The following is a 26,136-nucleotide window of genomic DNA, read 5'->3' as shown; positions in this document are numbered from 1 at the left end:
CAACTAGCTAGTTTGCCTGCTATCTCTTCTGCATAATTGATATTAATGTGCTAGTATGATTTATGCTAAGGTGTGTGATGTACTCCCTTCCTTCCATCCTAAATTATATGTCATTTTAGCTTTTCTAATCCATAGTTTTTGCTATGTATCTAGACACAATATATATCTAGGTGCATAGCAAAATCTACGAATTGAATATGAAAAAGCTAAAACGATTTATAATTTAGGACGGAGGGACTACTGTCTAATGCGCGTTGAACTCTATTCGCGTTGTTACGCTACAAAATTATTTTGTGCCAGTCATGTGAGACGATGTTCAGATAGACCGTCGTCCCAAGTCTTCCTGCACATGTAGCACGCGTACGTGCAGTACCCTGGTCTGATCCCGTCGTCTCTATAAATTGGACATCCCGGGCATGCATGCCCATTCAGACATCCACTCTTCCTTCCCTAAGTGAAAGCAACACACTACACACTCAGCCATAATGCTCACTGCCACGCAGCCTCTAGGCGCAGTGCTCTCCCCGAGCCATGGCCTTTCTTCCTTCTGCAGCAGCACGGCCTCGCCGGGCCAGTGGGCGCCTCGCCGGGCTGTCTCGTCCAAGGTGAGCCGCACCCGCGTCAGCCTGTCCGAGGCCTCCGTCAATGGCCAAGCCGCCGTGGGCACGGTGGCCAACGTCGACCAGGAACAGGCCGCCGGCCTCCTCACGCGCCACGACAAGGACGAGCTCGTCATGCTGAAGGCCACGGTGACGCTGCGCTTGAACGAGGAATGGTCGACCACCGAGAAGGTCGCCGACATGGTTGGTCAGCCGTGGCTGTTCCTCGAGTTCTTCAGCTCCGAGCTCAATCCACGTGAGAACAAAACGAAGCTCCCTAATTAATCTACTCGTACCGTATTTAATTTCTTGGTGGATTTTTAGTATTTTACGCCGCTGTGCTCACGAAGTAGTGTTGTTCGCAGAAACTGACAAGGAAATGAAGACGCAGCAACACGTCGCCTGGTACTCGCGCATGGACGGCAATGGTTCCTTCGTATACGAGGCCAGCGTTCCGTCGTCGTTCGCCGACGTCGGCGCCGTGGTGGTCGAGAACCGCTTCAGCAGCGAGGTGTTCGTCTCGGACATCGAGCTCCGCCATGGCCGCGAGCCGAGCGCCGTCACCTTCAACTGCAGCTCCTGGGTCACCTGCCACGCCGGCTTCAACGAGCGGATCTTCTTCCCTCTCAAGGTCCGAGCAGAAATCATGAATATTTCTATATTTCCCATCATCAATCGGCTGCAGATTTTAGATTTTAACTTGCTTGGTGGCATTGGCATGGCGCAGTCGTACCTCCCGTCGCAGACGCCAAAGGGCGTGGCGAGGCTGCGCGAGACGGACCTCAAGGCCAAGCGCGGCGACGGCCGCGGCGAGCGCATGCTGTGGCAGCGCATCTACGACTACGACGTGTACAACGACCTCGGCGACCCCGACAAGTCCCCGGCGCTCCGGCGGCCGGTGCTCGGCGGCGAGGAGCACCCCTACCCGCGGCGGTGCCGGACGGGCCGGCCCCGGTGCAAGGCGGACCCGTCGTCGGAGACGCGGGCGTCGGGGGAGATCTACGTGCCCCGGAACGAGGAGTTCACGGCGCGCAAGGCCGGGGCGTTCCTGACCAAGAAGGTGACGTCGACGCTGTCGGCGTTCACCACCGCGCAGGCGGTGGCCGGCGACCGGCGCCGGAGCTTCCCGTCGCTGGCGGCCATCGACGCGCTCTACGAGGACGGGTACAAGAACAAGCCGGGGCAGCAGCCGGACAACCTCGAGAGGTACTTCACGGACCTGCTCCAGAGGCAGGTTGAGCTCCTGCTCAAGGGCGAGAAGGAGGAGGTCAAGGAGGACATACGCAAAGTGTTCAAGTTCCAGACCCCGGAGATCCACCAGAGTAAGCAGAGATGTGATTGGCCTGCTTAGTAGTACACGGGAGCGCGTAAGAGACTTACAATGGTTGCAATGTATTGTTGAAATTGCAGAGGACAAGCTTGCGTGGTTCAGAGACGAGGAGTTCGCGCGGGAAACCCTTGCAGGAATGAACCCGCTGAGCATCCGGCTAGTCACGGCATGTTCTTGATCAATCTTGTCTGATTGTTTGTTTAATTTCTCACTGTTTTCTTCCTTTTTTCCCCCCAAAATGACTAACTGTTCAACCACCATGAACATGGACACTTGCAGGAGTTACCTATTGTGAGCAAGCTCGACGAGCAAACCTACGGCCCAGGGGACTCCCTCATCACCAAGGAGCTGATCGAGAAGCAGATCAACGGTGTCATGACTGCCGACGAGGCCGTTCAGAAGAAGAAGCTGTTCATACTGGACTACTACGACATGTTGCTGCCATACGTGCACGCGGTGCGGGAGCTCGAGGACACGACGCTCTACGCCTCGCGCACGCTCTTCTTCCTGGAGGAGGAGGGCACGCTCCGCCCCGTCGCCATCGAGCTGACGCGGCCCAAGTCCCCCAACCTGCCGCAGTGGCCCCAGGTCTTCACGCCGGGGTCCAGCGTCACCGACTCGTGGCTCTGGCAGCTCGCCAAGGCCCATGTCCTCGCCCAAGACACCGGCTACCAGCAGCTCGTCAGCCACTGGCTGAGAACGCACTGCTGCGTGGAGCCGTACGTGATCGCGGCGAACCGGCAGCTGAGCCAGATGCACCCCGTCTACCGGCTCCTCCACCCTCACTTCCGCTTCACCATGGAGATCAACGCCCAGGCCCGCGCGTCGCTCATCAGCGCGGACGGGATCATCGAGAGCACCTTCTCGCCGGGGAAGTACTGCATGCTGCTCAGCTCGGCGGTCTACGACACCTTCTGGCGGTTCGACAAGGAGGCGCTGCCGGCCGACCTCATCCGGAGGGGCATGGCGTTCCGAGGGGCCGACGGCGAGCTGGAGCTCACCATCAAGGACTACCCCTACGCCAACGACGGCCTGCTGGTCTGGGACGCCATCAAGGAGTGGGTGTCAGCGTACGTGAACCACTACTACGCGACGGCGTCAGACATCGCCGGCGACGTGGAGCTCCAGGCGTTCTGGACGGAGGTGCGCACGAAGGGCCACGCCGACAAGCGGGACGAGCCGTGGTGGCCGGTGCTGGACGGCCACGAGAGCCTGGTCCAGGTCCTGAGCACCATCATCTGGGTCGCGTCGGGGCACCACGCCGCCGTCAACTTCCCCCAGTACCCCTACGCCGGCTACTTCCCCAACCGCCCGACCACCGCCCGCCGGAACGTGCCGACGGAGGCCGGCGGCGAGGACATGCGGGCGTTCTTGGAGACCCGGTCAAGGTGCTCCTGGACACGTACCCGTCGCAGTACCAGACCACGCTGGCCCTGCCCGTGCTCAACCTCCTGTCGTCGCACTCGGCCGGGGAGGAGTACCTCGGCGTGCAGTCGGAGCCGGCGTGGATGGCGGATGCGGAGATGAGGGCGGCGTTCGTGAAGTTTAGCAAGAGGATGATGGAGATCGCGGAGACGATCGATAGTAGGAACAAGGACCCCGAGCTGAGGAACCGGAAGGGCCCGGGCGTGGTTCCGTACGTGCAGCTCAAGCCCAACTACGGCGACTTCAAGGACATGACGTCGGTGATGGAGATGGGCATCCCGACCAGCATCTCCATTTGAGCTGATCCCATGATGAAGAGCCGTGTGTCTAGTTAATAATTTCGGACTGATTCTTCTCTCGAGAAGGTTGAAGCTGGAACTACATGTAATAATTTCGGACTGATTCTTCTCTCTCAGTGTAGCAGTATGCTACTACATGTAATAATTTCGGACTGATTCTTCCCTTGAGAAGGTTGAAGCCGGGACTTTATCCATTATCTTAAAAAAGTTTCCAGTAAAAGCTGGAGTACCTGATGCTCCCCACATGTATGTATCTGCAACGATCACGTGTAGACATTTTAACAACGTTAATATCATGCGCTAGTGGGCCACAATGTCCTACATTTACCTATTGTCCTTCCACAGTGAACAATGACAGCATCATATTTTTTTTGAATGAACCGCATAAGATAATGCGTGTTTCATTGATATAGCAGAAAAATACAAGACTATAGTACTAGGAGACTGTAGGCAGGAAAAAGAAAAGAAAAACTAAAAAGATTCTCCATTGGGACATTAACGCGAGTAACCACTCAACTCAAACCGCCACACCCGACTTGTTGGATTGGGACGTCAACGCGGCCTCACCACTCCACTCGCCACGGCAACAGGACCGAAGTCTTTACCAAGGCACCCACCAATCATTTAGTCATCAAAACCTCCATGCGTGACCCTGTGTCGATAGGGAATCTGATAGAAGCAGACTGCACCACACCTAGAAGGACACCGCCATGCGGGACCCTCCGCCGAAGTGCCGCTGCAATTACCACACTCCACCTGATGGGGTGATACCACCGAATCCGGACCTCTCAAAGGCTACATCGCGGTCGCCACCACGATAACACAACGCGTGGGAGCCTTGCTACATCCGCTGTTGGACTCCACCTCGCTCTTGTCGCCTCGAAGAAAAACACCGCACGTGGGAGCCTCGCCACGACCACCCCAGTACTCCACATCACGGATCTGTTTCTTTTATCGCCATCAGTGTGCTGAGCAATGTTGCCCCGCTTTCCCAGATCTCCATCAAACAGTCAAGCCGCCACCGCAAGTTGGCCTCTCCTCGTTGCTTCACCCGCGCACATAGCCTCTGCTGCTGCGTCAGCGAGCCAGAGCAGTCGCTTGAGCCGTCTTCCAACGATGTACCGCACTAGATGGTCCAGCCAAGCTGAGGAACCCGCCGCAGTTCGCTGCAAGCCTAGTCGTCCCACGATACCGTTGCTGCAAGCGCCGTCCTCCGATGCAGTCCCACGGCGCACTGACCGTTGCCAAGCAACGCTAGCCGCTGCGGTCCGCTGCAAGCAGCCAAAACCGACAACCATGCGACAACTCCTGGCCGCGCACCATAACTATGATTGCCTCCACGTAGGCTCGTCAACACCCGTCCAGTTTCCCACGTGACGGGATTGCCGCCACCGGCCATTGCCGCCCATGACAAATGGACCAGCAATGCCAAGCTGAGTTGGGTCTCTAGAGACGACGCCTCCAAGTAGGGCACGACGCTAATGGCGCTGCCGTCGCTCATTCAGGATCTGGATAGGTTTTCACCCAGAGACACCTTGTACAGCAGGGTTGTATCTCCAACATGACGTCCCAACGGGAAAAACAATACCCTAGAGCTTCGCCGTCATCTCCACTAGCACGAAGGCCCATGCCATTGTACCTCCACCTCCGCTACAGTTGCCGTCCCAAGGCGCCACCACTTGACCTCCGCTGCTCGCACGCGGTCACTGCCCCAACGTGGCCGAGCATCTCCTCGGGGTGTCGCAACAACGCGCCACCAAGTCTCCTCCACTCCGCAAGCCAGCCATCGTACCACTGCTGCACACACGCAGCACCTCCGCGTGCAGCCTCTCCACTGCTCGCTGCTCACGTGCAGTGCCTCTGCGCGTCTCCTCCAGCCTGCCACTGCGTCTGTAAGCCGCCATCGGGCTAGCCGGCCAGCTCAGATCTGGCGTGTCATGCCCGGCGGCGCGCAGCTACTGTACCCCGCCGTCTCGCTCCTCGCTCCCACGGCCACTACCTTGCTTGCCCTGACGCGCGCAGGCCACGCCGCTGCCACCACAGGCCGCCTCGCGCCCCGCTCGTGGCCACGGCAGACCTGCCGCCCCAATCAGGGAGCTGCAGGCCGCGGCGGCCTAGCTGCAACGGCCCACAACCACGTGGTGAAGGGCAGGCGTCGTCGTTGTCGCACCCCCCCGGCCCCGGGGCGACGGCCCCTCCCGTCGACAATGATGAGCAAAAGACCGTCGGGACAAGCAACGGGGAGGAGGCGAACCACGTAGGGGAAGACGGATCCACACCGGAGGGTGACAGATCCGCACTGGCGACGTGTAGATCCACCGCCGCAGGCCGCTGACGCCAGCGCTGGGGTGGTGGCGGCGGTTGGGTTTGAGGAGGGCTCACGAGGAGGTGGAAAGAAGCCCTGCCGCCGCCGATCCGACTTCCGGCGGCCGGGCGGCGGCGAGGCGACGGGGGGCCATAGTCCATATTATAAAGCTAGGCGGCTAGTTACCGTCCTGGTTCGTCTCCAGTAAGATTTCGGTGAGCAAAACAGTGAGTGAGCATGCACGACAATACGACATGCATGCATGATGGAGAGGCAAAATACTGGTAGGAAATGGAGGCGTTAGGAATATATGTCCAAGTAGTACCCACCAGGCCACCACAGCTGATGAAGTTTGCAAAGGTAGCGCGTGTAGAACTAGCTAGCATGAGTTACTGATGGAAAGTTAGTGTCCGAGCTAAAGCAAGCCGTCTAGTTCAATAGCCACATTTGTGTCCGCCTGTTGGACTGCAGTTTTATACAGGAGGATCCTATCAATTTTACGACATTTGTATGTTCTTAATCTTTTTCCAATTTGAAGCACGGTATTTCTCCAAATCATGTACGTATGATTACGTTGCTACATTATCTCAGCCACATCTACTGCAAATGGATTATTGCACTAACAGTGTGGGAATGGGGTTGCCGGAATATGAGATAGTTCTCCATTTTGAATCAGAAGTAGATGGACTAAGAGGATAGCAACACTCGTCCATTATTCATAAATAACTTGCTGCAATTCATCATTTCAGAATGGAAGTGGGAACTAAATTTCTACACTATACATGGATAAAATTTGTGTTCCATGAGTGCTTAATAGTTAAATTTCATCAGAAAACATACACATCAATCTTTTATCAGCATGCTTGTTTCAGCAGAGGCGGCCAATAGTCCTCCACATATTAAAATCCGAGCTCTTTTACAGTGCACAATACTACTCCTAAGTTGTATATGGTATAGAGAAAATAACCTGGCATCTACTCCCTCCGTCCCAAATTACTATTCATTTTAGTTTTTCTAGATACATAGTTTTTACTATTCACCTAGATATATATTATGTCCAGATACATAGTAAAAACTATGTATCTAGGAAAAATCAAAACGAATAGTAATTTGGGATGGAGGGAGTACTTACCACGGCTTGGTTCTTAATTAATGAATTTACTGCGGCTCTCTCCTCCCTTCTAGGCTCGTACTTGAATTCAGCCTCAAACACTTCACAAGGTTGGTGGAATTCACACACTCAGTACCGTCACCACACTCATGACGACGATACCGAAACCCAACCTTGATAAATAGCAAGCATCTCGGTGACCATGTTATTGTGCATTTGTGCTTCTCAAGTGGTAAAGTAGGTCTGTTTCCGGTTCTCATCTCCTCTGAATTTCTAAGACTAAATACTGTATTTGATGGGAGACTAGACCACAATGTTGGAATGGGAGGTACCAAGAATCCAAGTTACACAGGTGATGTTGTTGGTCCATTCGTCTCGGTGAAGAGTGGTCTTCATTACTTCTTTATTTTAGCACCATCTTATATTATTCCTTAATCATTCTTCAATGTGACGTCACTAGAGCAAGCGGCAACAACTGATGCTAAACCATGCAGTGTACCTCCGATATACAGCAATGGATTTCGGGGAGTATAAAATTACTCTAGAGGTATCTCATATCTGTCTTCTGTCTAGCCACCAACAGCACTCAAGGTTCTAGCAGGAACAGCTGAGAAAAAAAAAAATTAACTGCCGTTGCGTAGGTAGCACAAAGGGATGACCACCAACAGCAAACATCACAATGTTGTGCTCGAAGTGGCGAAACAGGTTTTTTTTTTCATGTCCTAGGAAATTCTGATATTAAATATTTGATGAAATGGTCTTATTTATTAGCCGCCAGCATGAAGAAATCCAATTTACACGGGGTTCTTGGTTCATTCTTTTTGGGTGAAGGATGGACCTTAAGCCTTTTTCAATTTCATCACTTGAGTAAGTGTACTGCGTCCGTTCTTAAATAAATGATGTTTAGGACAAGAAAATTAGTTTGAAAATAAATTAACTAGCGCTTGTCTGAATGTCATATATTTAAGGTTAAGGATGGAGGTAATATATCCCAATGGATTTTTGGCTCAGGCTTATTTCGGGGAATATAGTATTAAACTACAATGGGACACTCAATTCTGTTTTGCATTTAGGGAGCAACATCACTCAGTCTCTCTAGTAAGAATAGCTGAGCAAAATTATGTCTTGGCTGCGCATATGTTGCACCAAGGGAATCTAAACTTCTCATCTTTAGGGTCTGTTTGGTAGAGCTCCACGCAGCTCCAGATCCTCAAAAACAGCTCTGCTCTAGATTTTTTCAGCCAAACGGTTTTAGATCCAGCAACTCCACCACAGATCTGCTCCACGAAAACGGTGGATCTACCCCTAGATCCATGGATTTGGTGGAGCACCTCAGGGGGTGCTCCACGAAATCAAATTTGGTGGAGTTGGAGGAAATTACCCACCACTGCCACTCATTAGTGGAAAATGACCGGTTCGTTCTATTTCTTCATAACTTCTTTCTCTGCTCGCGCCCCGCTCGCCGCAGCCCCGCCGCGCCCCGCCCGCCGGAGCGCCACCCCATACCCGCCGGAGCACTGCCCCGCCCGCCGGAGCGCCGTCTCGCTCCGCCGGCGGCTAGTGCGCCCCGCTCGCTCGAGCGCCGTCCCGCCCGCCGGAGCCCCATCCCGCACCCGCCCGCCCAGCCGCTGGCGGGGTCGCGCCTGCCAGCACGCCCTGCCCCGCCTGCCGGAGCGTCGTCCCACCCGCTGGAGCCCCGCCCCGCACCCGATCGCCGGTGCGGCCGCGCTCGCCAGCCGCCCCGCTCCGCCCGTCGGAGCACCGCCCCGCCCGCCGAAGCCCCGCCCCGCACCCGGCCGCCTAGCCGCCGGCGAGGCCGCGCCCGCTAGCGCGCGTGAGGTCGCCAGGCCGCCGGCGAGGCCGCGCTCGCTAGCGCGCGCGAGGCCGCCTGGCCATCGGCGAGGTCGTGCCCGCCAGCACCTCAACCGTGCGTGCAACAGTGCCAGGAAGGAGATGTTTTTTTATTCTGATGCATGGCCCAAATTGCCAATGAGATAAAGACAAGAATGGAACTGTATCAAACACTTTTTGAGATATTAGATCCACGGTGGAGCAGCTCTATGGTGGAGCTAGCTGGATCTATGGATTTGGAGCTGTTTTTTCAGAGCTGGAGCTCTACCAAACAGGCCCTTATATAGCTGTATATTTTGCCCAAACCAGCAATGGCAGTATTTGTGGAAATGGAATGCACTTAACTCTAAAGAGAGTTCATTGCAATTATAATTAATTATGGTCACCATTACCTGCATCGAACCAGTCAATAATTATGATCTGAGTGAAAGAAAATAAATAGAACGTACGGATCTACAATCCATCTGTCACAATAATAATGTGATTTGGCTGGCATCCACTGTGATCCTATTCTGATTTGCACAACTGGAATAATTTAATACATATACATAGTCACCACATCATTTTTAATGTGTAGAGAAACCCTTAGCATCAATTTTCTGCATTAACCATAGTTGCGGTTGAAAGAATTCAACCACTCGTTGAGGGGTCATAGTTTATAAGTTTTTTCAGTGCACCTTATTTAACTGTATGATAAATAGTATGGAAGTACAACTCCATGTTGTACACACATATAAGCACATATAACCGATATAAATCAGGCTTGCTCGGTAGTGTGAGATGAGTATACAATGGGTCTAGTTATGTGGTGTCTAAACCTACTCGGAACGAGTAGCAATGGGAACAAAATTTATGGATATGCTGTCTGCTATGTACTCCCTCCGTGACGTCGTTGACTTTTTTTCATTTGTTTAACTATTCATCTTTTCTACAAATATTTTTGCAAATAGATAAACCTACAAGTTAAATCTAAAGTACATTTGACATAGACATAATGATACACACTTTCCTTTAGTTAACTAACTCGTTCAATATATATTGGTGGTCAAAGTTGGAGTAAAAAGTCAACGGTGTCATATATTTAAGAACGGAGGGAGTATATTATTAATTGTTGGGTATGCAGCTAGCGAATGCTTGCTCAAGAAAGCATATGGAGATGGCACGGCGAAAAACAGCATGGACTTATGCTTATTTTTTTTCCAAATTCATGAGAGTAATCATCATATGGCCTTTTGTTTTGGAATGAAGAGGCCATGGAAATACATTGCGAAACGGTGAGAGTATGCAAATAAAGCTTTACCCGGGAAAATAGAAACTGAAGCAACAAGTTTCTCTTTTCTTTCACATTTTGCGTTCGAATCAACTTTCTTGCAAAATTAATAAAATTTCCAGTAAAAAATGGAGTACGATGCTCCTTGCACAAATCTTCAGCCATCATGTAGACACTTGAACGACATTAACTGCATGTGTTAGTGGGTCGCAATATCTTACATTTACCCGTTGTCCTTCCAGGATGAAGAGAGAATGAGCATGGATGAGAAAACATTAATCAGAAAACATACTACATGTAAATCTTTAAAACATACTACACAACATTTTTTTATAGGTATGCTCTGCTTCAGATGAGATGATTAAATAGTACTCAACACATCAACACATCAAAATTCATGTGCCATCCTCTGGACCCACATGTGAGCGAATTAAGCTGCATAGTTTAGGCGATACCTGTTGTACTTATTTCTGACTTCTACTATTTATGTGGACACAAAGCACCCCCTTGAGGCCTTCCTTTCCGTAGAAGCAAGTGAACCACGCACACGCTCTGCTTGTCTGGTCAAATAGCTATCTAGGAGGAGGATGCATCATGAATTGAGGCATTTCGTCTGCAAGTAACAATTGTCATCCTGTCTGTTATTCCTTAAGTTGCTCAACCCAGAGCTGTGGCTCTGTGCTCAGCAACAACATTACTAAATGTTGCTGTATCTTCCTTGAGCACATGCACATCATCACTTTAAGATGAGCACAATCTCAAGCTAGGCATCCTTAAAGTTCTACGAAGTGTATGATATGATCACCATTACCAACATCATTGCACTTATCAGCACTGCTGGATGGTTTCAGGGAATGGAAACGATAGAACAGGAAGATGGATACAACAAGTGATACTGTAGTATTGTTGATCAATGAACTGGCACACATGTCTAGGTGTGCTGTTTATCATTTTGTAGTTGAGATAACAATCCTATCCATCATGTTGTGGATCAAAAATTCATGACACGTACAATTTTAGCTAGGAGAAGGTGGAGGAGCAGAAATGGAGGTGAGAAGAATTCCATGCATCCCTCATGTTATTACAAGTATTTAATGAACAGAGGAGACACTATTTTTTTTAAGGACAGAACAGAGGAGACAGTAGGGATTGATAAAGCGTGCCAAATTCAATTACTTATGCTTATAGATATATACTGAAAAACAGTTATCTGTATACACTGTCTTAGAGGCACCTACGCTCTAGATGGCTTGCATTGCTTTCCATATGTGTTTCAAGGAGGCAGGCCAGGCCGGTGATGCTAAATATAGCTAGGTGTGGGAATGGAGGCACCAAATGATTCAAGAAACTCAAGTCATGGTCCTTCTGGGGCGAAGGAACCATCCTTTTTTTTAGCAACATCTTCTACGACGACCTTGTTGCATCTCCCTAACCTAGAACGGCAGGGCTGGTGGCAACTACTAAATCTTGCGGCGCAGACCTCCAGTACTAATGGGTTTAGGGCTCTGGAAATGGTAGTGGTAACTGCTGTAAGGTGGCACTAATAACGGATGGTATTCCATAGAGTAATTAATTAGTGAGAATCAAGCAGAATCAACGTTGGCCTTTTCTCCTGGATGATGCATCTTTGCTAACATGACACTATGATTTCGATCGAGCCTAGCTAGAAACTTAAAAACTCTAGGTAATAAGCAATGTAAAATCCTTAGGAGATAAATTAAAACCAAAATCTAGAAGACCACTGAGTTGTACGTATGAATATATCAGGAACAAATCTACATTGTTCAAAAAATTAAAGAAAAATAATACAGTCCAATCAAGTGAGAGAGGTCGTCGTTGATTTGGTCTAGGCTGTGGTGCCACCGAGTTGATCGAGCTTAGCCGGCCGGCTGCACTCCGCCTTGGTGCAGCCCAACCTTATTAGCTACCCGTTTAAAAAGAGAGGTCCTACCGGGTGCGTTAAAAAAAAAAGATGGGAGTAGCTACAAGCGCGTATAGAAAATCCTCGTCCTACACACACACGTACACGTACACCACGCCAAGTGACAGCTTATAAAAAAAATCAGCTTTTGTAGTGGCAAATAAAATGTATCCCTATAAAAGATGGCTTGGCATCTCAAGTCCATACATATCCTTTTATGGTATTTGCAGAGGAAAAGTGAGGATGTGAATATGCTTCAGCATCAAGGATGTGAAAATATTTGTAGAAAATGGAGGCATCAGGAAACATCCAAATTGTTGAACTTGTGCTGCACCTCACGATTAAAAAAAAGCAGAGGTACCGTTCTGTAGTTCCGTGTGATCTTGAATAATGGTTTGTGCCTTCTCTTCTTGTGATCATCTCGCTAGTGGGTTTGGCAATGTCGCTCAAAGCATGCATATGTGGTATGGGTATCTCATGTAGTCTCAAGGGTGTGTCGGGAGCTAGTGCAAGGGAGCTTTTTAGAGCAAAGTTTTCTCACAAACTGTTTAATTTAATAGTCAAAGTCACGAGCTCTTTACTGTTGGCAGGTCTGTTTTTCTAAACACAGGAGCACTTTTTACCAATACAATGTGGTCTGGTTTTTGTAGAATTTGTATTACAATTTATTTCCATACTAGTAACTTTTATAAGGGTAAACACCGTCCGGACAGAGTCGGCTAAGAAGGCGACTAGTCTATTAAGAAATATAGTAATAATTATTCTTCATTCTTTGATTGATCGCCTCCTTTATACATAGTGAGAGGGTGGCTTGACCGCTTGACCCCTAAGCAAGATCCAATCATGTCTAATCGTTTCTCTAATTATATGGCTAGTGCCATTTTCTACCTTTCGACCTATGTATGGTTTCTGAACACTAAGTAGAAAACTGAGTATTAATCCCGGTTGGAAAGGTGCAAATCTCTCGAAACTATCTGGAATAAAGCAATCAGGACAAAAGGGGGTGTCTTTTATCCCGGGTCCCTCAACCGGGACTAAAGACCCTTTAGTCCCGGTTGGTATGGGCTGCCACGCCAGTCGCGATACAGGACCCCTTTATCATTCCCGGGGGGTCTCCCCACACGCGGAAGTCGCAAGTCACAAGTCACGCGAAATATGCACGTGTGTGGTTCGTGGGATTCGAACCCACGACCTCAAGCCTCGCGCGTAGCTTCCTTGCCATCCCACCTACACACCACATCTGACTATATAGCGGAACCAATCCTTTTATACTAACTCGTGGGGACCCTTTTATCTCAGTTGGAAACACCAACCGGGATAAAAGACCCCCTTTTATCCCGGTTGGTATTACAAACCGGGATAAAAGGGTCCGAAGAATTTAGTTCTGCCCCAGCCACACATGGGGGACCATTTTATCCCGGTTGGTAAAAGACCCCCTTTTATCCCAGTTGGTATTACAAATCGGGATAAAAGGGTCCGAGAGCTTTAGCTCTTTTTCAGGCACGCGTGAGGGACCCTTTTATCTTGGTTGGAGTTTCCAACCGGGATAAAAGACCCCATTTTATCCGGTTGGTGTCGTGAGCTTTAGTCCCGAGTGGTAACACCAACCGGGATTAAAAGGGTGACCTTTAGTCCGAGTTATTCTTACCACCCGAGACAAAAGGGTCCCCGCCGGGTAGCTGATTTTTTCACCCGGGACTAAAGGGTCCCCCATGGGTGGCTGATTTTTGAACCGGGACAAAAGATGACTTTTAGTTCCGGTTGTAAATACCAACCGGGAGTAAAGCTCCGTGCACCCCTTTTATATCAGGCCTACTTTAAATCGGGATTAAAAGAGGGCGCATCGAAAGTCAGTTCTCTACTAATGGAAATATCGTTGTTGATGGGTTTCGATCGTTATCTGTGTTCTCGATTTGATAGTTTTATTTCCAATGTTGTCAGAATACCGACTCTATTCTCGTTTCTGACAATATCATATCATTTTCATGTCCGAGGAAAGAAAATGTGAAAGTGAAAATGGTGGGCCATGAAAACATTTTGTATTTACTGGAGGCATTTTTAAATATTTTTTACTTCTCTTTTCTTTTTCTGATTATAAACAACTCAGAAATGGAAACAGAAGTGACATGATTCTTTATTATTCACTTTATTGTTACACTTATATATTTCAAATCACCCTCATTGTAAAATTAATAACGTTTTCAGTAAAGACTGGAGTACTTTATATTCTCCTTGCTTGTACTAGCAGCCATCATGTAGACATTTGACTAGAATAACATTAACTAGTGGGTCACAGTACCCTACATTTACGCATTGTCCTTCCACGATGAACAATGGCAGCATCTCAGAGTCTAGATTATAAATTGGCGGATTAGTTACCATCCTGGTTCATCACTTGTAAGAGATTCCGGTGAACGAAACAGTGAATACACGACATGCATCATGGTCTCATGGAGAGGCACAAAATTTGTAGGAAATGGAGGTGTCAGGATTTTATGTCTGAGAAAGTGAAGAACTTGTTGCTGGCGCAGTGCATAATATAGAACTAGCTAGAGTTACTGTTGTAAAGCTAGTGTCTAATTCTTGAGTTAGCTAGTTCTCTGCTCCTCGAGTCATGCTTGCCCAGCCTGGCAGATCCCAAGCCTCTCCAAATCCAATATGCAATGGGGATCCAAACAATGTTACATTTGTGTTTGCTAAAACATTTTCCAAATCCAGCGAATGGGGTTTCTACAGATTCTCTATGTATGGTTACAAACCATAGCTACATTATCTCAGTCACATATACCACAAATGGCTAGTTGCGAATGGTTTTTTTTTTCCGGATAAAGCTGTGAGAATAGGGTTGCCCAAGTCTACGATACTTCTGCATTTTAAATCAGAAGTAGACAGGCTGTGTAGAAAATAGCAACCCTCATCCATTTTTTAAACAACAGGATGCAATATCCGTCAGTTCAGAATTTAAGTGGGAACTTTATTTGTGCATTATGGTAAATTTTATGTTCCATATGTGCTTAATACTTAATTCGATTGGTACACATATACATTTTTTATATGTTCGCTCTGTTTCTGTGGAGACGGAGAATAATTAAAATCATGCATACATATGTCCTACTTATGTATCTCGAGTCTACTACTCCTTCCGTTCCAAATTATAAGTCATGTATTTCGAGTCTACTACTCCCTCCGTTCTAAATTACAAGTCATTCCAATTTTCTTGGAGAGTCAAACCATTTTATATTTGACCAAAATTATAGAGAGGATCACAAAGATTTATGACACCGGATAGATATACTATGAAAATATATTTACTAAGGAAACTAATGATACTTATTTGGTATCATGAATATTGTATAAATTTGGTCAAACTTACGATGCTTTGACTCTCCAAAAAAAATTGAAATGACTTATAATTTGGAATGGAAAGAATGTTTATGTTGGGTGATGATATCAAACACCTCCTCGAGGCCTTCCCTTCAGTAAAGCTAGTGAACTAGGTACGCTCTAAGGGCTTGTTTGGATGTGATCGTGGCCAGGCAGCGTCGCCAGCCCGGGAGACCAAAATCGGATGCTTGGGAGTACTGCTGTAGACCTGATCAGGCCCTAAGATTGTAACTTGTCTGATCAAATATAGGAGGAGGAGGCATCTGTTCTGCAAGTAGGGATCATACTTCCTGTTCTGCCTGAAGTAACCTTGACACAATGTACTATCGCTCTGTGCTCACCTACAATAATAACATGAATCACCTACATTTGCTCCTACCGTCAGCCCCCAGTAAATACGGATATTAGCTATACATTTTGTTTTTTCTTTCGGGTAACATTCATTTAAAAACCTTCATATTTCAGTCAACTCTTCACAAAAAGGTGAAATTTTCGGGCAACTCTCGTTCTACCGGCAATTTTCGATCTCCTCTGATTTTTTTTTCAAAAGCAGTAGGCTGAAACCAGGAAGTGCAACATGGCCACAGGAATACGCCTCTCAGATAGCTCTCCATTATTACAGTAGTAGATGAGATTACTACTAATTGTAAAGCAGCACTCTTTGTGCAATTCACGTAATTTGGCAGGATGTGAAATGTGATCGACTCTTTTCACAGTGTATTGCTTGCTGCTAATTTCTTGTAAAATAGTGTGGTATATTTTGGTTTGTGACATTTCGACATTATTTTACGTGTGTTTGTGCCCAAGTGGCAAAGTAAGCTCCCTCCAAAATATAAATTGGCAAAAATAGGGCGCAAAGACTGCTGTATACCCATTTTCTTACAAAGTTGTTGATGAGGACGTGACGACCGATGATACTAGATATAGCTAGGTGTGGGAATGTGAGGCATCATTAAGAATTCAAGCAATGCAAGACATCTGTTCGCCTTGTTCCTTTGGAGTGAAGTATCTACCATTTCTTCACCTGCATCTATATCCTCTGACGACCTCATTGCATCTCACAAAACCTACATTGGCTGGGGCAGTGTGTAAACCATGTAATGCACACCCCTAGTACCAACAAGTAGGGCCGGTTGTGGTAACTAGCTACTGTAGTCCTATTACGTGCCACTAACAAGGTTTTAAATAGAGGAATTAATTACTCTGAATCTAGCAGAATCAAGCTTGGCCTTTCTACCTCGATGATGCATGCTCACTATGGCACTACGATTTTCGGGTGAGCTAAGAGACTGAACTCTAAGTAAACAACATAAAATCCTTGGGAGATGAATAACTACAATGACGAAGACCTAATGACCGTTTTGAATACTAGGAACGAAGTTAGATAATTTGTTGTCTAGGATGGTGCCACCTGCCACAGCACAGAGTTGAGCAAGCTTGAGCCAGCCGGCTCCACTCCAGTTCCTGGCCTTGCTGCAAGTGCAACCACCGTCCTCCCGTGTTAGGCATAGCTATGAAATTAAGACGACTAGGCATCCTAATAAGTCCATACCCTTTTATGAGATCTCCAGAGTAAAATATAGGATGAGAACACACGATGCACAAATCTTTGTAGGAAATGGAAGCATCGTTAGTTCGGGTCCGAGTAATTGTTTGTGCATGCCATCTTTGTGATGATCATGCTACTAGGTTTGGCAAAGTCGATCAAGCAAGGCATGCATACAGCTGCGGAGCACGAGGCCCTCTGGTAGTACCCAAGAACCTGGGGAGCGAGCTGAAGGGAACTTTCTGTTGCAAGAGCGCCATCAAAAACATTGCTTCGTTTGCTAGTCAAATCTCGTATGCCAGCTCTTTACCATTTGGCACATTGCTTCTTTTTTTTTTTGTAAACACGGGAGCATTTCCGTAATGGAGACAAAATTTGTGGCCTTTTTGGACTCTAGCATCTCCATTTTTATGTAAGCCAATCATGTCATGTCTGTCTTGAAATATTCTGAAACTCGGTAGCTACATTCATCTTTTAATTATGTCGTTATGAGAAAATATTTCTTGTCTGCAGCAGACTTGTGAAGCAGGAAAGTAGTTGCCTAATGTATTAGGTCACGACATCATTAAGCATTCTCGATTGAAGCCTTGCCTATTAAGGCAGCAGAGACCAGAGACATGTGCAATCCTTCAGTGCAGGAGTAAAGATGCGAATGTATACAACTAGTCATCTCATCACTATATAACATCAACTTCGTGATCCAAGTAGGCAATTCCACATGTTGAAAGTGTCCAGACGGGGTGTTGTGGAGAGAGATGAGTGGATTAGTATGAGGGGTGACCTGGAGCAGGTCCTATTACAAGGAACAAGATGATACGGTCCTATGGCTGTTAGAGGGGAAAAAGAGCTATTCTACAAGATCACTTTACAGATTTATAGTCAGCCCGGGTGTGTGTGAATCAGAGGATGGTGGACGTCTGGAATACGAAGCTTCCTCTAAAAATACAAATCTTCCTGTGGATGCTTTGGCATGACAGACTGCAGACTGCTGTCCAGTACTTAAAAGAGAGAGATTGGGATGGGCCCAAAGAATGCAAACTCTGCAGAGAGCAGGAGGCTGCCGATCATCTAATATTCAGATGCCCGCTGGCTTCCTTCGTGTGGTGTTGGATTAGAGATAGCCTAGGATGGGATGAGATCCCGGCCAGCCTAATTGAATTCACAGATAGCTAGCAAGCTGGGGGGCCCCAAGCGAAACCGTGACCTGTTGGTCTATTTGATTGCTGGTGTGAGCTGGGCATTATGGCGCGCCATATTCAGCGTTCTTTTTTCACTACTCAGGCACAAAGAGGAAACAAAGAGTAGAATGAGAATACAGCATGTCACCATGAAGATGCAGAAGGTATGTGTCAGCAGGAGGTGGAGGCACGGGGAATTTCTATTCAAGCAACCTTGGCCAAATTTCAAGCTGAGAAGACAAAAAATGTGCGGGAACACATTTTGCAAGCACTCTCAGTGCTACGCGCTGTTGTCTGCTTCTTCTCCGCATAGTGTTTGCGCTAGCAAGGATTGAATGGCGTCACAGATGGGAATCCCAAGCGTGAACCACAGTTGTACTTAGTTAATCTGAGTTAAGAAAAAAATGTTGATCTGAGTTACATTAAAAAAAAATGTTGATTCTGGAGTTAAGAAATAGGTCATGACTAGTAGTCCTCGCTTTTAATGTCGCAACCATCACCATGCTAAATTTGCAGTTGCAGACAAAGGAACTAATGCGCAGTTAGACCATTCTTCGCTGTGCATCAGAAAAATGCTAGCCGTGCTCCCTTTACCAGCGCAGACCCGAAAATTTTCTAGCACGAATGCGGCTGTTGTGCAGCACCCGTGTACGTCAACGGCTACTATGCTTGAGTCTTTGAGATAGCCCGTTTTACACGTAGCAATGTAGCGCGTAAATGAATGGTTTTTATGCAAAGTTTGAGTAATGAAATAATTTTAGCTACTCCCTAAGCTAGTTAGTCAAGCGTTTTTATTTGGTTATTATGAGAAAAAAATGAAGAGTCCCAAATTTTAGAAAACTTTAAAATGGTCAAAATTTTGGGGGTGTTACATGGGTCCATGTAGAAAGTGTCCCACAATACATGTAAATACCTTTGTACTTATACCCAAAACCAAGCACCCATATATACATGCCATTTTTATGAATATAAAATGTCCCTACTCCAAGAGAGAGAAGAAAGAGGAGACACATATTTGGCACAAAACAGTCAGTTTTCTCAAAACAAGAAAGCAAGAACATCAGTCATGGGTTGCTTGCCTCGCGATTGCTCCTCTTCCCAAGATTGTGGCCTCCCCCTTGAGGAGTTTGTATTCTCAAGGGGAGGCTCTCGCCTCTTCCGTCTACAACTCAAACTGAATTTCAGTTAGTGCACAAGATATTGGTACCAAGTATGAAATAGGAGGACTGCAAGAAATGTACGAGACTAGGAATTATACAACAAATGCCCTCATATATCATTCATTCCTCACAAAAAAGTACCATTCATTCGATACACAGAACATTCAGAAATCCTATGGTTTTACTATAAAGGATAAAGCACAAACTGATGTCTTCAGTGATATTTCTCAGTATTTGACAGCAGACCGAAAAGTTAGATATAAAGAACCAACATTCTCTGAGTAGCTAGTACGTAGTTGTACACTTGTAGTTTATTTCCAGTATTTTCACACAAGTAACAAGCACTGATGCTCTAATTTTTGTACCAAATGTATAGTACACCGAGCATTATGAAGTGGCAAGAAACAGTAGCGTCCCTCAACATGAACAAGTTTGTTTGACACTAGCATTAGTAAAACTTTATATGGGCATTCGAGCGTGTTCATCATGTGAAATAATTGCAATTGGTAGTTGAACAAATTTGTTGAGTTCAACACACACATCCTAAATAAATCTTGAGGGAGCCAATAACATGATTTTGTGGTTGCTCTGGTACATATATAGTTGCTGGTCCTGTTGGCAGCCGGCTCACGGGAGTCTTGACAACAACATACATTGGCAAGTCCATGTGTCCGCAACATTCTGAATCAGCCAAGTACCGGGACACCAACTCTGTGGCCAATAATCATTATGTATAATTCATGAGAGATGGCAGTACCAAATTAAATAGGAAGGGGAGGCACCGGGACATCAGGTTCAACTTTTCCCAACTGAGTCTGTCCATGTAGGAGATGTGAAGGAACGAAAGGGCGACCAGAGGGGGGTGAATGAGAGCCTATAAAATTCTTTACGAGAACAAGACCTATGTCCCAAACGCAACCCCAAAGCACACTGCGCGTTGTATCGCCAAGATGATCCAAGTCAACTCGTGACAAGCTCACCCTAGGAACGATAGTAAACGCTCAAGTCATAACGGAAACAAATTATGAATCGACTCCACTAAGTTTGAGCAAAAAAGATTAAGCAAAGACACTACTGGCTGCTAACAAACCTCACTTTGACTAATCATGCAACAATCCAATAATAAAAAAAACTTATCTAACAAGCAAGGATTAGCAAAGGAAAGTGCTAAATAAATACCTGATCACGTTACAAGAATTAACTAGCTTAGTGCACAAATTAACAGGGAGGAATAAATTTAGCTCACTGTGCTTAGGCTTTTTTCTTTTTCATGCGTGCTTGCTGTAGCATGGCCTGGCAGCTGCGTGATTCACTTGCTAGCTGGGCCTTTGCCTGCTCCCGCAACTGTGCTGGGCCACGGCCTGGTTCACCAGCTGGTCGGCCTGCTGGTTCCTCCTGAACCTGTGTCGCTGCTGGACCGTGGGTGTGCAGCTGCGCTGGGCTGCTTGGCACGTGCGAACTGGGCCGGCTTTGCTCAAGCCTGCGTTGCACACGAGCGTGCTGCACCTGCTGCTGCGAATCGCTTTGCTCGACGCCTGCACAAGGAACAACAGAAAGAACCGAAGAACACAACAAGAACGCCGGCCACACTTCAATCCAAAATTCCTTTCTCGATACTCCACAATTCGACACGAAACTTGAGACAAGGATGCAATACCCCAAGGTCAAATAGATCCATGAGACAACTCTCAAAAAGCTCAAGTATTCATCACTAATCTTGAAGAAAACCGAAACCCTAACTCAAGAACACGATTCGGAAAAATTCAAAATTCAAGTCGGATTCGTGAGGGATTTGAAGGGGGATCATATCAAAGGTGCTTCTCAAGGACCTAGCAACATTTCCCTTCAGCCAATCTCACGAGATTCGAGCTCAAACACGAAGAACAATAAATCCCCAAAAATAGCTCCGAAAATAGCGAAATAGAAAAACGCTCGGGAGACAAAGATTTAGCATGAATTGAGACATCAAAACACAACTAAATCATGAGGACAACATCTTTACAAGATGAGGACTAGCCTCCTCCCTTCATCCACCCACTAAAGATGAAGAAATCAAGAGAAAAGAGTAATCACTCTCTAATCTCCCTCTCTCCTCTCACCTTAAGCACATGACTAGCCTCTAAGCCAAAAGATAATGAGTTGCTAAGCAAAGAGGTGCTGAAATAACCAGCCCCCCATCCCTATTTATAGTCCAGGACGAAAGACTATACTACCCCTACAGCTACAACTAAGATAACTACCCACACAGGGGCATTTTGGTCCAAGTTTTTATCCGCGCATCGAACGGACACGCCGCCTGTTGGAGGTATGCCCTAGAGGCAATCATAGAGATGATGATATTCCATTTGTATCCATGGAAATGCAAAACCTAACAAGCTTCTCAAATATATCACAATGCACTCTCAAAGGCCACTAGGGAGATAAAGCTTGATAGATCATAAGAAACAATAGCATCGCCAACAAGATGATATCAAGTTACAATAGTGGAGGTGAAGCAAGTATCAAGTTTTAGCAATGTATAAAAAGATAACCACATGAGCATTCACCTAGTTAAGAATCACCCAATCAAGAATAGACTAGTCCATCAAGAGCTCATACTAGGAAAATCCATTTTCAACAAGAGATCATTGCAAACACCCACATATGCACCCCAAGTCATGTTTAAAGCTTGTTGAAACCAAGTGTCTACTTCTTTTGGTAGACATCTTGTAACAACTAAGCAAGCAATAATATCACATTAAGCACAAAAACTTGGTGAATTTATGAAGTTTTCAGCATATTTCTTTTCAGTATTCACACAAAGCAAAATACATGAAGTGCCTTTGCGGCACAAAGAAGCCATGCTTCCCCAAGGGGTGCATCATGGGCTAAACATTTGCAATGATACCTAGATCTTTGACCCAATTGAAAAGAACATGAATTCCAAACATAAGCTAGATATGGAACCAGTATTCAACCAAGGACAAACCATAACCAAGCATCTACTCATGGGTGATAAGCAAGTTAATAGAGTAGAATTTAGCATTGAATTTCAAAAATAGTTATCTCAACAAGTATACAATATCATCAAGAGCATAACTGCACATTGCATCAAAATCACCAACCACAGCACTACCTCACAAGTAGCATAAGGGAGTACACAAGATATATAGGAGAAGCTCATCTAGTGCAACATGATACAAAATGCAATATGATACAAAATGCATGGAAACTAAGCTAAAATGATACAGATGAACAACAGGCCATACCCAAATGTGAACTAAGGTAAAGCATGACATGATGTTCATATGTATCATCCACCACAATATATCACAAAAGATAGCATGATAAGATATACATGAAAAACTCAAAGCTATCATGAACAAGTGACTATCCTACCATGTTTTGTACAAAAATGATACAAGTATAATACAAGAGAAGCTCCAAAAACCCAACTCAGAAAGGAAAGAAAACACCCAACTCCCCCCGCAAACGAGCAAAATTGGCTTGATCCAGGGGTTTGGTGAAAATGTCCGCGAGTTGGTTTTGGGTAGCAACATAGCCAAGGTCAATATCCCCTTTCTCAACATGATCTCTCAGAAAATGATATCTCACATCAATGTGTTTAGTTTTTGAGTGGAGAACGGGGTTCTTGGCTACACTAATGGCACTCGTGCTGTCACAAAGAAGATTTACACGAGTAAAATCCAAACCAAAGTCTCTCAAAGTGGAAATCATCCAAAGCAGCTGAGAACAACAGCTAGCAGCAGCAACATACTCAGCTTCGGTGGTAGACTGAGCAACACTAGATTGTTTGCGAGAAGACCAAGAGATCAAAGACGAACCGAGAAACTGGCAAGTACCCGAGGTAGACTTGCGATCCAAGTGACACCCAGCAAAGTCCGCATCGGAATATCCCCGGAGCGTGAGTGTCGAGGAGGCAGAATACCACAAACCGAACTCAGGGGTAAAGCGGAGGTACCTCAAGATCCTCTTCACTGCTTGACGGTGAGATGTCCTCGGTGAAGCCTGAAAACGAGCGCACAGACACACAGCGAAGTGTATGTCCGGCCTCGTTGCCGTCAGGTACAAGAGGGAGCCGATCATGCTTCTGTACTCCTTCTGGTCCACCGATTCGCCATCTTCATCCGATCTAGTGCCGTCGTCGTACCCATGGGTGTGGAGAGTGGCTTAGCATCAGCCATGTCAAACTTCCTCAACACGTCCTTCGTGTACTTCCCTTGGTGAACGAAGGTTCCTTCCTTACTTTGCTTGATCTGTAGCCCGAGGAAGAAGGTCAATTCACCCATCATCAACATCTCGAACTCCCTGCTCATGTCATCTGCAAACTTGGCAACCAAAGCATGAGAAGAACCACCAAAGATAATATCATCCACGTATATCTGAACAATCAATAAGCCATTACCTTGCTTGAGGAGAAAGAGTATTTTATCAACTGATCCCATTTCAAACCCATTCCCAATCAAAAAGGATTTCAATCTAGCATACCACGCTCGGGGTGCTTGTTTTAGGCCATAGAGAGCTTTCTGGAGTTTGAAAATACGATCAGGATATTTAGGACTCTCAAAACCAGGAGGTTGTTTTACATACACTTCCTCCTCTATGAAACCATTTAGGAAGGCACTTTTCACATCCATTTGGAAGAGCTTAAAACCTTTAGCCACAAAGAAGGCTAGAAGGATTCTAATTGCTTCCAAACGGGCAACAGGGGCAAAGGTTTCCTCATAATCTATCCCCTCTTTTTGGCTAAAACCTTGGGCAACCAACCTCGCTTTGTTTCTCACAATCAACCCATCCTCACCTTGTTTGTTTTTGAAAACCCATTTTGTTCCTATAGGATGGCAATTTGGAGGTGGTTCAACTAAAACCCAAACCCTGTTTCGCTCAAAGTTCTCCAACTCCTCATGCATGGCATTAACCCAATTTGAATCAGATAAAGCATGTCCAATATCTCGGGGTTCGAAAGAGGCAACAAATGCAGAATGTGCAAAGTGTGAAATATGCCTAGAGCTGTGCCTAGTGGTGCGTTCATGTAAGTTACCGATCATCTGTTTTGGAGGATGACGATGTTGAATGTGCCGTGGAGCCTCTCGCTCTGAAGTCGCCTCCCCCTCAACAGCAGCTGGATCACTCTGATCTTCTTCTTCTTCATCCTGTAGTGGTACTGGTTGATGGCTTGAAATAGTGGAAGTAGAGGTAGGGCCATCAACTCTCGTAGTCGAAGTAGAAGGTACAGGTGCAACAGCTGGAGCTCGGTCAATCTCATCATCCTCTTCCTCACCACCATCTACACGCTCTTCCTCTTCCTCAAATATACTTTGCCCCATTTCATGTTCACCTGCAACTTCAAAGACAGGAGTTGTGCAAGGAATAGTTTCATCGAATGTAATCTCACAAGTTTCCACGATCCGGTTAGTTTCAAGGTTAAGCACACGATAAGCACGACTATGAGAAGCATAACCAAGAAAAATCCCATCCGTAGAATGAGACTCAAATTTATCCAAATTTCCTTACTTGAGAATGAAACACTTGCAACCAAACACCCTCAGGTGACTCACTTTGGGGGAACGTTGATGCATCAGCTCATAAGAAGTTTTCTTCAGGAAAGCTTGCAAAAAGATTCGATTGGACACATAGCAAGCAGTGTTGACGGCTTCGGCCTAATATTTTCTAGGAGTCCGATGCTCATCAAGCATCGTCCTAGCCATTTCACAAAGGGTCCGATTCTTCCATTCAACAACACCATTCTGAGGAGGGACATAAGGCGAAGAAAACTGGTGTTCAAGACCAAGATCATTGCAAAAGGCTTTAAAACGAGCGTTCTTGAATTCTGTGCCATTGTCACTGCGGATAGCTCTCATGACATCTTTTGGTCGCTCGTTTCTCAACCTCAAGATCAAATCTCGAACAAAAGGAAATGCCTCATCCTTAGATTCCATGAAGAAAACCCATGAATACCTCGAAAAATCATCAACGATCACAAGCACATACCACTTCCCACCGACTGAACAAACACGAACTGGACCAACAGTGTCCATATGCAACAGCTCGCCTGGATGTTCAGTCATCACCTGATTCACAGGTGGATGGGAAGCAGCAACCATCTTCCCATGTCAACAGGGAGCACAAACAAGATCTTTCTCAAACTTTAATTTGGGCAAACCACGAATAAGATCCAAAGTACTCAAGCGGGAAAGCAAATCAAAGCTCAAATGACCCAATCTCCTATGCCATTTCCAAAGTTCAGAAGATGAGCCAGCCACTAAACACCGAGAGAGACCAAATGACTTGGAAAACTCAACTCGAAACACTTGACCATCGGGGACGATCATACACACAAGATCGCCTTGAGAGTCTAAAATCCTTGAGGTCCCTTGCTTAAAACGGACCTCAAAACCATCATCAAGCAGTTGCGACATAGAGAGCAAATTGAAACCAAGAGAATCAACTAGAGCAACTCGCTTGAGCATGAAATTCTCACTCACCTTGATAACACCTTCAGACAACACCTTACCTTTGCTATTATCCCCAAAAGTGATGTACTCCTTGGTCATCACCGGGGTGAGGCTGGAGAACCATCTGCGATCACCGGTCATGTGTCGAGAGCAACCGGAATCAATAAGCCACGTGTTCTCCAGGCCTCCGACCTGCTCAAACAAAGGGAGACCAAGGATGAGCAAATGACTCAACACTGGGGTTAGAAAAACAAGTAGAATACCAGTGTCGAACCATTTGCTCAAGAGTAGGGTTATCAAAA

General features: G+C 46.4%; 1 protein-coding gene across 1 annotated transcript; it reads left to right on the top strand.

The window, feature by feature from the left end:
• Nucleotides 1–432: 432 nt before the first annotated feature.
• On the top strand, nt 433–3,984 carry LOC117851960 (lipoxygenase 2.1, chloroplastic-like). The gene is given in 6 exon segments (XM_034733881.2): nt 433–855; nt 965–1,230; nt 1,327–1,921; nt 2,010–2,095; nt 2,209–3,304; nt 3,307–3,984. Coding segments are annotated over 6 exon segments (2,760 nt in total). The 5' UTR covers nt 433–485; the 3' UTR covers nt 3,654–3,984.
• The last annotated feature ends 22,152 nt before the right edge of the window (nt 3,985–26,136 follow it).

Source organism: Setaria viridis, chromosome 4, assembly GCF_005286985.2.
Source record: "Setaria viridis chromosome 4, Setaria_viridis_v4.0, whole genome shotgun sequence".
NCBI classification, from domain to species: Eukaryota; Viridiplantae; Streptophyta; class Magnoliopsida; order Poales; family Poaceae; genus Setaria; species Setaria viridis.
Note: the sequence above shows the minus strand (reverse complement) of the source record. Positions and strands in the feature narration are given on the sequence as shown.